The 15,413-nt window shown below is 44.5% G+C and overlaps 1 protein-coding gene across 1 annotated transcript; it reads left to right on the top strand.

Moving 5' to 3' along the window:
• Window positions 1-2,824: 2,824 nt before the first annotated feature.
• On the top strand, window positions 2,825-14,894 carry Prdx3 (peroxiredoxin 3). Its single transcript, XM_013021963.1, has 7 exons — window positions 2,825-2,916; window positions 4,098-4,233; window positions 5,849-5,990; window positions 6,805-6,940; window positions 8,646-8,749; window positions 13,415-13,580; window positions 14,117-14,894. Exons 1-7 carry the CDS (start codon window positions 2,881-2,883, stop codon window positions 14,168-14,170), a joined length of 774 nt encoding a protein of 257 aa, XP_012877417.1. The 5' UTR covers window positions 2,825-2,880; the 3' UTR covers window positions 14,171-14,894.
• The last annotated feature ends 519 nt before the right edge of the window (window positions 14,895-15,413 follow it).

Consider the following 15,413-nt stretch of genomic DNA (forward strand, 5'->3'; position numbering starts at 1 on the left):
AAAAAAAAAAAAAAAATCTTGTCCTCAGATACATATATTTCAGTGAAAAAAACCCCACTAAATTAGTAAATAAACAAGGCAACAGGTCTCCCTCAAAAGCCAGCAACTCCACAATAATGGACTTAAGTGGTAGTGAATGGAAAGAAAGTTCAATGAGCTGAATAAAACAATGAGGAAAATGGCCAATAAGCTGATTATTGGTGGCTCAGGCCTGTAATCCTAGCTACTCAGATCTAAGGATCACATTTCAAAACCAACCTGGTAAGTCCATGAGACTCTTGTCTCCAATTAAATATAAAAAAATCTGTGTGTGTGTGGGAGGATGTAGTTGTGGAAGTGGGAGGGAAGGGATGGTAGGGGAAAAACAGGAGGAGGCAACAATGCTTGATAGGAAATGAACTCATTACCTTGCTCATGTAACTGTAACCCCTCTATACAGTATTTTTACAATTAAAAAAACGTATAAAAAATAAAGCTGGAAGTGGGAGTGTGATTCAAGTGGTAGAGTGCTAACTTGAGCAAAAAAGCTCAGAGACAGAACCCAGGCACTGAGTTTGAGCCCTACAGCTGACCAGAAAAAATGGGGTAGGGGAGAAGGGGAGAGAGAGAAAGACTAGGAGAGGAGGATTCAGGAAATGTACTCTTGAGAGGATAGTAGCAGGAAGATGGGCTGGCTAAATGCAAGGCAGAAAGCTAAGCCATGCTGCTATTAAGCCTAAATAATCTTATCTCACATGTGGCTGGTGACATGCTTGGGGCTGAAACTGCTGATAGCCCCAGATAGTGGCTTCTCAGACAAGAAGGAGTTATGAGTTCTAGTCCTCTTCTGTATCTAACCATCTGTATGGTTTGGGGAAGGTCCTTTCGTTTCGAACAGTCACCATTTTCTTTCTTTCTTTCTTTCTTTCTTTCTTTCTTTCTTTCTTTTTTTTGGTTGGTCGTGGGGCCTAAACTCTGGGCCTGGGCGCTGTCCCTCAGCAATTCAGCACAAAGGCTAGTGCTCTACCACTTGAGCCACAGCACCACTTCCAGCTTTTTCTGCTTATTTGGTGCTGAAGAATCGAACCCAGGGCCTCACACATGCCAGGCAAGCGCTCTACCACTGAGCCACCTTCCCAGCCCACAGTCTCCATTTTCTTATCATTGAATTAGTGGTCTGGATCACAGTATACAATTTTATTGTTGTCTGTTTCTTTTTTTTTTTAATTGAAATGGGTGAAATTCATATAACAAAATTAGCTACTTTAAAAAGTACAACTCAGCATTTAGCAAATTCGTAATGTTGTACAATTATTATATCTAGTTTTGAACTATTTTGATCACATACCTCCTTCCCCCAAGCACCTCTTGCTTTCGGTCTCTATGACTTACTTATTCTAGATATTTCATATTTTTTTAAAAAGGAAATTGTCTGGCTTCTTTCACTTAGAATAATGTTCTCATTCATCCACATTGTATCCTACGAGTACCCTTGTATCTTACCTTCACAATTTTGAGCCCCAACATTCTGATCCCCTTCTGTTGTTGGTCATGGGGTTTGAACTCAGGGCCTGGGCATTGCCCTGGAGCTCTTTTACTCAAGGCTAGTGCTCTACCACTTTGAGCCACTGAACCACTTCTGGTTTTTTGAGTGGTTAATTGGAGGTAAGTGTCTTGAACCCCATGATGAGAAAGGATTTTTCTGCTGGGGCTGGATTTGAACCTTGATCCTCAGCCTCTTAAGTATCTAGGATTAGAAGTGTGGGCCACAGGTGTGTAAGCTAGTTTTTGTCTTTCTAAATTCATGTTATAATACTACAGTTTGGTGCCAGTGGCCCCACCTGTAACCCTAGCTACTCAGGAAGTTGATATCTGGACGATTGCAATTTGAGGTCAGGCCAAGCAGAAAATTTCACTGGAAAAAGATGTGTAAGCATGGCTTAAGTGGTTGTATGAAGCACACTGAGTTCAAATCCCAGTACAACCAAACCAAGTGAATAAAAACATAAAACATGCCAGTGGCTCACACCTGTATTCCTAGCTACTCAGGAAGCTGAGATCTGAGGATCATGGTTCAAAGCCATGGGCAGGAAAGTCTGTGACTCTTATCTTCAATTAACCACCAGAAAACCAGAAGTGGTGCTGTGGCTCAAGTGGTAAGAGTGCTCACCTTGAGCTAAAGAGCTCAGGGACAGCACCCAGGCCCAGAGTTCAAGCCCCTTGACTGACAAAAACATCAACAACAACAAAAACCCCATAAAACAAGTTAGAGATGGAAATTTCTCACATATACTGTAGGACCACCATGTAAGTTTTATCTTTGATGTGCTGCTTCAAACTTCTGTGCTCACCACTAAGTTCTTGGTTTCATTAATTGATAAAAAAATTTTTTAATTAAAACACATTTAAATTTTTTCTAATTTTCCCAATGTTGAGAAGAGAGGCCAAAGTGGAAGCCCACACACAATCCCTAAATGTTTTCAGACCCACAAAGCTTTGATGTATCTGAGCCACTTAGCTTATTAACGAACTAAAACTGAATTAATAATTAGTTCCATTTCATGTAGAAGCCAGAAGACGGCCTCAGGCGGAAATAGGAAATGGGTTTATCCACAGCAGAAACTATATTCCACATAAAGTTACCAAAACACTAAAGCAGTAGGAAACAAGCAAATACCTAGCACTCAGTTAGCTATTTAGGTCGGGGCGACAAGCAGGACAGGTGTTTTGCTGCTCAGGAAGTGTAAAGGTAATTTTCCCCTCCCGGTCCTCCAAAGGCCGGAAGAAGGAGCTGCTGGCCCCGCCCCGTGCAGGCCACACCCACCCGCCGAGGTCCCGCCCCCTCCGGGACTCGCTTCTAGCGTCTCCGCCCCGACCCGCCGTTCCCGCGTGCACTTGAAGATGGCGGCTGCTGCCGGGAGGTTGTTCCGGGCCTCGGTGAGTGGCTGTCGGCTGGGCACAAGCGCAGAAACACTGCGATGGCCATGGGCACTGCTTCCCGGACAGGCTCGCGCTCCGGCCTGCGGGCTGTTCGCCCTTCTTGGAGGGTATGGGCGGGTAACGGACCCGAAGGCCTCCTCCACGGACGGCCCGGGTCCCTCTGCGCGGAGTCGCTGCCCCCGGCCCCATACCCCATTTCCACCAAAGCACCTGGTCCTGGCGCTGGAATCAGGCGTCCTGACCCCGCCTCGGTCACTAACTTTGACCTTGCCAAGTGACGTCGCCTTTCTGAGCTTCAATTTACTTGAATCCTAAATAGGAAAGAGCTGCGCCTGCTTCTAGGTGCTGCTCCTGGCACACTCTTAAATGTTGAGTGCAACCAGTGCTACTGTAGCAAAAGCCGCTTTCTCCCCCCTCCGCTATCGCTTTTCTGTAAGCGCAACCTAGTGACCTCTTGCTGCCCTCCCTGCCTTTTCTCATCATGGGGTTCAAGGCAGGCCCTTCCTCCTTCCTGCGTCATGCCCGACGTTAAAGTTGAGCAAACACTTCCCTTGAAACCTCTCCAAGGCCTCCCTGAGCATGAACTTTGCTCTACTTGTTTGCTTGTTTCTGAGGAAACCTTGATTGGTGGAACATGGCAATACTTGGTGCGGGGAAATGCCTTGTACTCAGGGACAGCCCTCTGTTGTTTTTTAGAGCCAAGACTGAGTCTTGTTGTCATTACAGTTCCCTCCTCACAGTCTTGAAGAAGGAAGCCTAGGGGGATGATAAGAACAGGGAGATCCAGTCCTTCGCAGAGTTTGGGGGTGGTGGTGGTGGTTGGAATTTGGTTTACAAAGCCTAGGACAGCCGAGGCCATCATTGGCATGATGCCCTTTCAGCTGGGCCAGATTCAGTCACCCTTCATGAGAGTTTCTTGTTGTTGTTGTTGTTGATTGTGGGGCTTGAACTCTGGGCCTGGGCACTGTCCCTGAGCTCTTTAGCTCAAGGCTATCGCTTTACCACTTGAGCTGAAGCACCACTTCCAGTTTTGTGGTGGTTAATTGGAGATAAGAATCTAATGGACTTTACTGCGGGTGCTAGCTCTGAACTGTAAACCTTAGTAGCTAGGATTACATTTGTGAACCTCCAGCCCCTGGCTCTTGAAAGTCTTTCTAATATAAAACTTCTCTTTACAGGTTGCCCGGCATGCAAGCACCATCTCTCAGAGTATTTCTACCTCTGCAGCCCTTAGGCATGTTGCTTCTAGAAGAACGTGCTTAACAAACAAACTGTGGTCTGGCTCTTCTCAAGCAAAATTCGCCTTTAGCACTAGTAAGTGTTACGTGCTTCCCATGTAAAGGAAATATGAATCATTGTCTTTGGACAGGACAGCACCTCTGAACCCTGACTTTCCTTGGAACTTTTGAAACCTAGCATGAAGATGTACCTAAAGAGCAGCTCTATAGGGAATTATCTGCAGTGCTTCATTGACAGCATCGAAATGTTAGGATCTACCCATCAGAAAACATAAAAAAAAAAAAAAAAAGCTAAGCCATAGCTTAAAGAATATAATTCTTAGGTAAAAAAGTGTTTTTATCTAAGATGTCTAAAGAATTCACAACAACTTAATAATGAAAAGATAACTGGGTAAAATAGAAACAATATGTCCCATCCCAAACACATTAATGCAGTGTCTGGGGTGAACCAGGGATAAGTAATGTTTAGAAGTTCACTGGATAATTGTAATGTGCAGCCAGGATTGAGAATCACTCAGCTGCATTACACTTGTCTCATTTCCTTACTGGTTGCCAGAGCTTTTAAACTAGGTTGAAGGGAATGGGTGTGGGGGTGAAAGGGGTGGTATTTCTCAGATTCCTACTGGGCTTGCTGTGTGTAAAGGGTGGCCTAGACAGTTTGACACTGAACTCTTTGTCCCTCATTTCCAGGTAGAAGCAAGTCTTCTCCAGGTGCTTGTTTGATTGGTTGGTTTTGGTGGGAGTGGGAAATTGGTGCTGGGGTGGAATCAGGCGTTCACACTTGCTAGGCAAAATGTATTACACCCCAGCCCTCCTTTCCAGTCTTGATACATCTCTGTGTCTATTCTTTTCTTTCTGTTCCCTGCCACACCAAAGGACCACTCACTGAGATAACTGAAATCACCACTTACCATCAGTCTTATGCTCCTTCCTAACTAATCTTCCCCCAAACAGCCATAAATCCACTCCTGCCTGACTCCCTTATCTCTTCTGTGAAGTATAGACTCTGCTGCCTGACACTGGAGGACCTGCCTGGCCTGGCCTGCAACCCGTTCTCGCCTACTTTGTCTTCTGCTCTTCTTCCCACCATAGTGCGTTGTAATCAAACTGTGCCAGGAGCACTTTTCTGCCCTGTCTCTTCCTGCCAGTCCTCCATGCTTCTTACCATGTCCTCTACTTGACAAAATCTAACCTGCGTTTAGAATTAATCTCCAAGTCTCACATCTTCCCTAAGTCCTCCCTCATGCCTTTGTCTCCCTTCTTTTAGTTTCCAAAGTGCCTTGAGTTGAATTGGTGCCCAGTTTCGAATCTTTTTTTTTTTTTTTTTTTGTCCGGTCGTGGGGCCTGAACTCTGGGCCTGGGCGCTGTCCCTCAGCTCTTCAGCTCAAGGCTAGCGCTCTACCACTTGAGCCACAGCACCACTTCCGGCTTTTTTCTTTTTGCTTATGTGGTGCTGAGGAATCGAACCCAGGGCCTCAGGCATGCAAGGCAAGTGCTCTACCACTGAGCCACCTTCCCAGCCCCCAGTTTCGAATCTTGTGCAGGAAAAGTTACTGTACCTAAGATGGACAGTTGAACTGAATTTGTATTACTAATTAATTACTATAAGAGTTTAAATAAGATCATGTACTGCTGACAAATGGTGAATTACTATGGGTGTGGCTTCTTTATTTGGTTTTATTTTTTCCTAGGTTCCTCATCTTATGCTCCCGCCGTCACCCAGCATGCGCCTTACTTTAAAGGCACAGCTGTTGTCAATGGAGAGTTCAAAGAGCTTAGCCTTGATGACTTTAAGGGGAAATACTTGGTGCTTTTCTTCTACCCTTTGGATTTGTAAGTGATTTCTATGATATTTCCCTATCATTCTAGAAGCAAGCACTGTTCTCTACCTCACACCAAAACTGCCCATTTGTACGGTATCTTATGGTCAGGGAGGGAGTTCTTTCTGACCCCTTGTCACTGATGACCTGCTCCTCATTTAGTGATGTAATTAAGTGGGAAGAATGTTGGAGTTGAATGTGACCCTGTCTTAGTACTTTGCAGCTGTGGTTCCCTAAGACAGTCTGGGAAACTTTGGGGGAAATGAGAAAAGGAAGGATAAGAAACTATATGGTTTGGTTTTGTTTAAAATAAGGCTAACTAGTTTTTTAAAAAAAACTTTAGAATGGCTCTCTTCTTGTTTTTTGGTATAATTCCTTCAATAAGAAGGTATGAAAGGAGCCAGGAACTGGTGGCTCATGCCTGTTCAGGAGGCTGAGATTTCATGAGGATTGTGGTTTGAAGACAGCTTAGGCAGAAAAGTCCATGAGGCTCTGATCTCCAGTTAACTCGCAGAAAGCTGGAAGTAGAGATGTGGGTCAAATTGTAAAGGGATAACTTTGAGCGGAAAAAGCTATGCAAGATTGTAGAACCCTGAGTTCAAATCCCACTACTGGCACGAAAAAGAAAAGAGAGAGAGAGAGAGAGATGGAAGGTAGTGGCTCCCTAGTGTGATGTGACACTGGAGTCCCTGAGGGTTCCCTTGAGGATGCCTGTCGGTTTGCGTTTTCAGCGTTGAGCAAATGGAACTCATGTTGAGAATATTTAATAATCACATTTTAAGTTCTTATTTCTAAATTGTCTGATGAAGCTCTGTTTTCCCCCCAAGCACCTTTGTGTGTCCTACAGAAATTGTTGCTTTTAGTGACAAAGCCAATGAGTTTCACGACGTGAACTGTGAGGTCATTGCCGTTTCGGTGGACTCCCACTTCAGCCATCTTGCCTGGATCAATACACCAAGGAAGGTACATCACCAGTCACTTCGCTGTGCACTCATGACCTTTTTTGTTTTATTTTTAGTGGACCAATAATATATAATCTACAGTAAAAACGTTCTGTTGTTTATGAGACAATGTGATAATTTTATGTGTGCACGTGCATTGTCAGATGATCAAATCAGACTTTTTTTTCCTTTTTGCAAGTCCTGGGGCTTGAACTCAAGGTCTGGGCACTGTCCCTGAGCTTTTTTTTTTTTTGGGTCTAGTCGTGGGGCCTGAACTCTGGGCCTGGGCGCTGTCCCTCAGCTCTTCAGCTCAAGGCTAGCACTCTACCACTTGAGCCATAGGGCCACTTCTGGCTTTTTTCTTTTTGCTTATGTGGTGCTGGGGAATCGAACCCAGGGCCTCAGGCATGCAAGGCATGCAAGGCAAGCACTCTACCACTGAGCCACCTTCCCAGCCCCTCCCTGAGCTTTTTTGCTCAAGGCTAGCACTCTACCACTTGAGCTACAGCACCACTTTTGGCTTTTTCTGTTTATGTGGTACTGAGGAATCAAACCCAGGGCTTCATGCATGGTAGGCAAGCACTCTACCACTAAGCCACATTCCCAGCCCCAGAAACAAACTTTTTTGTTGTTGTGGGGCTTGAACTCAGGGCTTGGGCATTGTCCCTGAGCCTCTTTGTAGTCAAGATTAGTACCCTATCACTTGAGACACACCACACTTCCCTAGTTGACATTTGTATCAACTCAAATATTGATCATTTCTTTGTGGTGTGGATATTCAAAATCCTCGATTTTAGTTGGGCAACAGTGGCTCATGCTCATGTCTATAATCCTGATTACTTAGACTGAGGGTCTGAGGATCATGGTTTCAAAGCTGGCCGGGTCAGGAAAGTCTGGATCTCTCATCTCCAACTAGCTGCTATAAAAAGCCAGAAGTAGAGCTGTGGCTCAAATAGTTGAGTGCTACCTTTAAGCACAAAAGCTCAGGGACAGCTCCCTAGCGCCCCTCCCCAGATTAAGTCCCAGGACCAGCACCCCTCCCCCCCCCAAATCTCTTTTTGGTCCTTTGTGATCACTTTGTTGTGCCATGGAAGCCAGAAGCTTCTTCCTTCCATCTACCTTTAACTGTGTACCTGCTGCCCATCATGTCACCCTTCCCCCAGCACCTTAACACTCAGATCCCATAAAGAGCGACCTAGAAGTGGTCAAAGCACGGCCAGTCCAAAGTGGACTATTTGTAGCTTTGTCTCCTGTGACACTGCATGTATGTTTATTGCACTGAAATTGGTTTCACTGTTGTGCATGGTCAGTGTTTCTGGCTATGCTGAGACTATCAATATCAAATCATTCAGTATTTCTCTTCCATTTTTATATTTCCAAAATCTATCTTTAACCCAAACAATGCTTTGAAAATTAGAAAAAGACCAACAGTATCAGCTGGGTTTAAATCCTTGCTCTGCCTCTTTCTAGCTCTGAACTAAAGAAATGAACTTAACCTTTCTGTTAAGTACCTTATCTATGAAATGATCATGGTAATAGAATTTATGCTAGCATGACTAAGGGAGGAAATTAGTTAATAGGAAGGATTTATTGGTGTACATTTGCTGTTACAAGTGCAGTTACTGTTAATTTTTACATGTTGCCATTGTTGTTGGTTTCAAACATTGTTGCATGGTCCACAGCTGTAAGACTGCCCAGCAGCCATTTTGTGTTTGCATTTTTATTAGAATGGAGGCTTGGGCCACATGAACATTGCACTCTTGTCGGATTTAACCAAACAAATTTCCCGGGATTATGGTGTACTGTTGGAAGGTCCTGGTCTTGCACTCAGGTAAGATTGTGTTCCTCATGGTTTTCTGTATTTAGTGTTGTCCAACCTCTTAGAGGACTTACATGGACTTTAGAAACTCGTGTGTGTGTGTGTGTGTGTGTGTGTGTGTGTGTGTGGTGGTATTTTTTTCTTTGTTGGATCTTTTAGTTTGTCTTTTACATTCATTTCCTTCCCTTTCCCTTTCTTTCTTCTTCCATTTCCCTCCCTCTCCCTCCTTCTCTCCCTTTCTTCCTCCCCCTTCCTTCCCTCCTTCCCCCTTTCCTCCCTTCCTTCTTCCCTATCTCTCTCCCTGCCCCCTCCCCCTCCCTCTCCTTTCTCCTTCCCTCCCCCTCCCCCATCCTCCCTTCTTTCTTTTTTATCCTGGGGCTGAACTCAGGGCCTCCATGCTGTCCTTCAGCTTTTTTGCTCAAGGATAGCGCTTTACCACTTGAGCCACAGCTCCACTTTCAGCTTTTTTTTTTTTTTTTATGGGTCCAGTCATGGGGCCTGAACTCTGGGCTTGGGCACTGTCCCTCAGCTCTTCAGCTCAAGGCTAGGGCTCTACCACTTGAGCAACAGCGCCACTTCCGGCTTTTTTTTTCTTTTTTTTTGCTTATGTGGTGCTGAGGAATTGAACCCAGGGCCTCAGGCATGCAAGGCAAGCACTCTACCACTGAGCCACCTTCCCAGCTCCTCAGCTTTTTTTTTTTTTGTCTGTCGTGGGGCTTGAACTCTGGACCTGGGTGCTGTCCTTCAGCTCAAAGATCAAGGAGGCGCTCTACCACTAGAGCCACAACGCCACTTCTAGTTTTCCCCAGGTTAATTGGAGATAAGAGTCTCTTGGCCTTCCTGCCTCGGCTGGCTTTTTATCCCGATCCTCAGATCTCAACCTCCTAAGTAGCTATGATTACAGGTATGAGCCACCAGCACTCAGCCACTTTCAGCTTTTTGGTGGTTAATTGGAGATAAGAGTATCACAGAAGAAAAGGAAAAGAGTCTCACAGATTTTCCTGCCCAGACTGGCTTCATACTCAGCCTTCTTAGTATCTAGGATTACTGGTGTAAGCTACCAGTGCTGGCTTAAATTTTTAAAGTTTATTTTGGAAAAGGTTTTTTTGGTGCCAGTACTAGAGATTGAATTTAAGGTCTATTGCTCTTGCTTGTCTTTTTTGTTCAAGCTGGCATTCTACCACTTAGTATTCTACCACAAAGTATACTTTGAGTATTTTGCTGGTTAATTAGAGATATGTCTCTGGTTTATCTGTGTGGGATGGTTTTGAACCACCATCCTCATGTCTCAGTCTTCTGAGTAGCTATGATTACAGGTGTGAGCCACCAGCACCTGGCTGGAAAAGCATTTTTTCAGTACCTATTTTATTTATTTTGTTGGTTGTGGAACTTGAACTCAGGGCCTGGGTGCTGTCCCTGAGCCTCTTTGTGCTCAAGGCTACTACTCTACCACTTAAAGCCACAGCACCACTTCCAGGAAAAGCATAAGCAAAAACATAGCTGTACATGGTGAGTCAAGCCCATAATCCTAGCTCCTGGAAAGCAGAAATGGGATATTAAAGCTTGAGCAAGCTGGGAATAGCGGTGTGTGTCTATCATCTCAAGCTACAGGGCAAAACACAGGGCCTGAGTGCAATGGCACACATGATCAGAGAAGCACAGATAGGAGGATCACAGCCCCAGAAATTGAGAGTCTGTTTTGAAAATAACACAGAAAAGTGGCTAGTAGGGTGGCTTAGATGCTATACCGCCTCCATAGAGGTACAGTGGTGTGATTTCAAACAAAAACGCCAAAACAGCAACAAAAAAAAATCCTCAATTTTAGTCTTCATAGGTGTTGATTAAATAACTTCCTGTGAGCGTGGACAGCTTTCAGAAGTGGCTAACATGGATGAGCCCTATCTAGCTCTTCTCTTAGAGAAGGATGTTCATGGGGCTAGGAAGGTGGCTCAGCGGTAGAGTGCTTGCCTGGCATGCATGAAGCCCTGGGTTTGATTCCTCAGCACCATATAAGCAGAAAAAGCCAGAAGTGGCCCACTGGCTCAAGTGTAGAGCACTAGCCTAGAGCTAAAGAGGTGATGGACGGCGCTCAGGCCCAGAGTTCAGGCCCCACGACTGGCCAAAAAAAGAGAGAGGATGTTCATGTATTGATGCGACACTGGTCCATTCTCCCATACAGTTGAGGCCACTGCTGGCTGAAGGAGGGATTGGGGGAACCTGACCTCAGGTGCTTTGTGGTTTTGCTGCGGGTGCTTGAACCAGCTCACCTGCCCTGCCTCCTCACAGTGCTCTCCTCTTGACTTATAGCTAGGAGTTCAGCACTTGGATACACATGGTAGCTTGGGCTTTGTTGACCTGGAGGTGATTAGTATGTTCCTTTAGTAAGCTTGCTTTCTCAGAGTTGGCATGCAGAGGTTTTCCACACATGGTCTCGATAATTTTGCAATCACCCCTACTAGCATTAGTATTAGGAGTAAGGGAGAAGAGGCACTAAGTCTATGCCGAGTGTAGCTGATAGTGTCTTTCCTGAGTCTGTGAGCCCCGTTGCCTCTGTCTGTCTGGTCTATCCCAGCCGGCCCCCTTCTGGAACAGCACTAGAGCCAGGCCAGAGAGGGAGAGGTTCTTTATACCTTAGTGTTCTGCTTTTCTGCCAGGTTGGACTTGAACTATGATTCTCCCAATCTCAACCTCCTAAGTAACTATGATTACAGGCATGAACTACTGGTGCCTGCCTACCTTTAACTTGCCCTTTCTCTGAAGGGTTGACGTCAGGCATTTTACATCCTTTAAGAGACTGTTAAAAGCTCTGGGTTAATCTGCAATTTGGTTTCTGTCTTTGCTGTGTTTGGTAACCAGAGCTTTATTGTTGATGAATTGGTTAGACTGCACAATTTTTTGTGTGTTAAAGCTGTGTGTGTGCACGCGCTTGCTGCTTCTGGCTTTTTGTTGTTGTTGTTTTGTTTGTTTTTGCTCATAGCTGTCTCTACCACTGCTTTGTTACAGATTATTTTGAAAACATATTGTCTCCTTTGCTGGCAGTATGTTGTCACTGATTAAAATTTTTTTTTTTCTTTTTGGGGTCCAGTCGTGGAGCCTGAACTCTGGGCCTGGGCGCTGTCCCTCAGCTCTACAGCTCAAGGCTAGTGCTCTACCATTTGAGCCACAGCGCCACTTCTGGCTTTTTTCTTTTTGCTGAGGAATTGAACCCAGGGCCTCATGCATGCAAGGCAAGCGCTTTACCACTGAGCCACCTTCCCAGCCCACCGATTAAAATATTTGCCCTGGGGATGTAGCCCTGGTGGAGCCCCTGCCTACCACCTATGTAGCACTAGGTTTGATCCCAACATTGGCCCTCCCTGAGTTAAGACTGGAATTCTGGTAGTACTTTGTCTTTAAATAACAGTTCTAGTTTTGAGAGAAAAAAAAGTCACTTCTCTGTAGTTAAAAGGATTAATATTGGAGTATCTTTCACAAAGGTTTAATTTACTCTCCGTTAAGTTCAGAATTGCTTACTGTCTACATGTTCTCCGTTGCTCCACTGGTACAGAAGATAATAGTAAATAAATGTTATGTGTAAAGTATTACAGAAGGCAACTTGCTTTTTTAATCTATGCATTGTCGAGCATTTTGAAGAAGAAATTTTATTCCTTGATGTAAAAAGTAACTGTTGCATGAGTTTGGAAAGTGCACCTCTGTGTGTTGTGTGTGTGTCGGGGTGTGTGTGTGTGTCTGTGCGCACACGCTTTTAGCAGTAAAGCAGCATGGCTGAGAATGCACTGGAAAACAAAAAAACAAAAGCTCTGGGTTAAAGGTTCCTATTGGTATATTGGTGTCTAAGTAACAGCTGCACAATCAGTCTTAGGAGGAGGAGGTCATCTTAGATGATTGCTGCTATTGCATGAACCCAGGCATCTATTACATGAAGTCAGGACCAGCATATTCTCTTCAAACATTTTCCCAAGGTTTCCTCCCATCAACACCATTCATTTAATAAATATTTATTGCTTACAATAAGATATATCCGGCCTGGGAAGGTGGCTCAGTGGTAGAGTGCTTGCCTTGCATACATGAGGCCCTGGGTTTGATTCCTCAGCACCACATGAGCAAAAAGAAAAAGCTGGAAGTGGCGCTGTGGCTCTAGTGGTAGAGCACTAGCCTTGAGCTGAAGAGCTGAGGGACAGCACCCAGGCCCAGAGTTCAGGCCCCACGACTGGACCCCCCCCCAAAAAAAAAGATATATCCACATCCCTTCTCATTTGTGTAGAATTTCTTGCCCAGATTTGATACAACAGTCCAAAGAATGCTTGCCAAATCACTGCTAAGAAGTCTTACTCTTGAATTCATTGTCTTTCAGATAATGTGTGACATTTGGAGCACATTGGTGAATTTACACGTGACCATATTTTATGTTTTCTGTGGTGACCTAGTTCAGTCATGCTATTATTAAAACATCTGTCATTAATGAGAGATGGTGAGCTTTTTGTACAACAGTGAAAACTCCATTTTTGGCTTTTGTACTCAAGGCTGGGGCCCTACACTTGAGCCATGCCTCCAGTTTATAAAGGCTTAATTTAATAAGTGCTTTATTAGAAAAAGAACCAAAAGCAGAAGGGCATGTGTTGACTTGTTGCAACATCCAGTGCTGTTGATGTACTAATGAGGATAAATCTGACACAGAGGTCTCTTCATAATTGACCCCAATGGAGTCATCAAGCATCTGAGTGTCAATGACCTGCCAGTGGGCCGGAGCGTGGAAGAGACCCTCCGCTTGGTGAAGGCGTTCCAGTTTGTGGAAACCCATGGAGAAGTCTGCCCAGCAAACTGGACACCAGATTCTCCTACTGTAAGTTCTCTCAAAAGCTGTGGGAAGCCGGGCACCAGTGCCTCACGCCTGTAATCCTAGCTACTCAGGAGGCTGAGATCTGAGGATCGCGGTTCAAAGCCAGCCTGGGCAGGAAAGTCTGTGAGACTCTTCAATAAACCACTAGAAAACCGGAAGTGGCACTGTGGCTTAAGCAGTAGAGCACTCGCCTTGAGCTGAAGAGCGCAGGGACAGTGCCCAAGCCCAGAGTTCAAGCCCCAAGACCGACCAACAAAAAAGCAGTGGGAATCCAGTAGAGGGTCCCAGGTCTTCTCTTCTACCAAGAAAGCCCACCTTGAAGCAAGAGTGCAGATAGTACCCATGGGGTAAGGCTGTGGGTAGGGGGTGGGCTATAGGATGATTGAGGCTATGTATGGAATAATTTCCCTCCATATATTTAGAAGGAAACAGACCAGTCTAAGAAGGAGCTTTAGTTCAAAACTGGGAGCTTTTAACTTACTTTTGAAACTGTTATTACAAAGTCACCATTATCTAATTAATTGGCTTTATACTTTCAGATCAAGCCAAGTCCAACAGCTTCCAAAGAATACTTTGAGAAGGTCCATCAGTAGATGATCTGTGTGCACCTGAACCTTCACTACAGAAAACAACCTCAGCTGGCGCCCTTTTTGCATTTCAAAGATTATTTATAGAAGGAAAAACCCAATCATGCTTGTATTTATAGATACTTCTATTTCTCTTTAACAAAGAAACCCCTCTTGTTTCCATTTCCTGGAGAGATATCATTCTTAATGTTTTCTTTTTTGTAACACTGGCTAAAACTTTGTCCAGGCAGTAGTTAGTAGCCAACAGAAGTCCTTTATTGGCAATGTCCTTATTGATCATGTTTTTAGTGGGCAAAGAAAACACTTCCTCCTTAGCCTTCCAGACTTTCGTTGCTCCAAAGTAACCCAAGTACAGAAGGCTTCTGATCAAGAGTCCTGATTTTTCTTCTTGAAGTTCTTTGTATTAAACTGAATTTCCTTTAAGACAACATAGCTTTATGTTATTAGGCTCTGCTGTCCAAGCTAACTCAAAATGGATGTCTGTGTGATGGAAACAAATGTGAATTGAGACTAAAACACGGTGGAAACGTGACTTAACTGATCATGCATGACCCTGTCCCTGAGGTTTCTAGTTTACAGTTATTTTATTCACTAGCTGACTTAGTTCAGTGTGTATTTTCAAATAATGATTAGATGTAATTATAAAGGATCTATATTAAATCCAGAGATTGAATTTTGATTAAAGTGCTTGATGTAAAATATAAAATAAACATACTTTAAAATACTTGAATTTTTCATGTCATTAGCTATTGAGTCAGCTTGATCTAGGCTCCGCTTTTCTGATTCCATCCACACTTTGTGGGCATTTACACAGATGCTGCCTCCACCCAGGAAAGTCAGTCTGTAGAGCAATCAGATAGGGAAATAGTTGAGTAAATTACTGAGTGCTGGCCCTGTGCCAGGCACCTGGATGTTGAAGGCATGGGATGGAAGGCCTGTTTTTCTCTACAAATGTCCCCCAATTGATTTAGTATTCAACAAAGAAGAGGGGGGAGGAAAATCCAACAAAAAGCCTGTCTGGCTGATAGGTGGCACACTACACAGTGCAGCTGTCAAGGCAAACAGCAAACTTAGTTTAATGTTCTTTTAAAAATTCTCAATAAGCCGGGCGCTGGTGGCTCATGCCTGTAATCCTAGCTACTCAGGAGGCTGAGATCTGAGGATCACGGTTCAAAGCCAGCCCGGGCAGGAGAGACCGTGAGACTCTTATCTCCAATAAACCACCAGAAAACCGGAAGTGGCGCTGTAG

This window comes from Dipodomys ordii, unplaced genomic scaffold (genome assembly GCF_000151885.1).
Source record: "Dipodomys ordii isolate 6190 unplaced genomic scaffold, Dord_2.0 Scaffold58, whole genome shotgun sequence".
In the NCBI taxonomy this organism is placed as follows: domain Eukaryota; kingdom Metazoa; phylum Chordata; class Mammalia; order Rodentia; family Heteromyidae; genus Dipodomys; species Dipodomys ordii.

Excerpts from the sequence above, each read along its gene's own strand:
- Prdx3 (XM_013021963.1), top strand. The coding sequence starts at position 2,881 with ATGGCGGCTGCTGCCGGGAGGTTGTTCCGGGCCTCG. Across the intron at positions 5,991-6,804 it reads TTCTTCTACCCTTTGGATTT|CACCTTTGTGTGTCCTACAG; the intron begins GTAAGTGATTTC and ends TTTCCCCCCAAG. Across the intron at positions 8,750-13,414 it reads GGTCCTGGTCTTGCACTCAG|AGGTCTCTTCATAATTGACC; the intron begins GTAAGATTGTGT and ends AATCTGACACAG.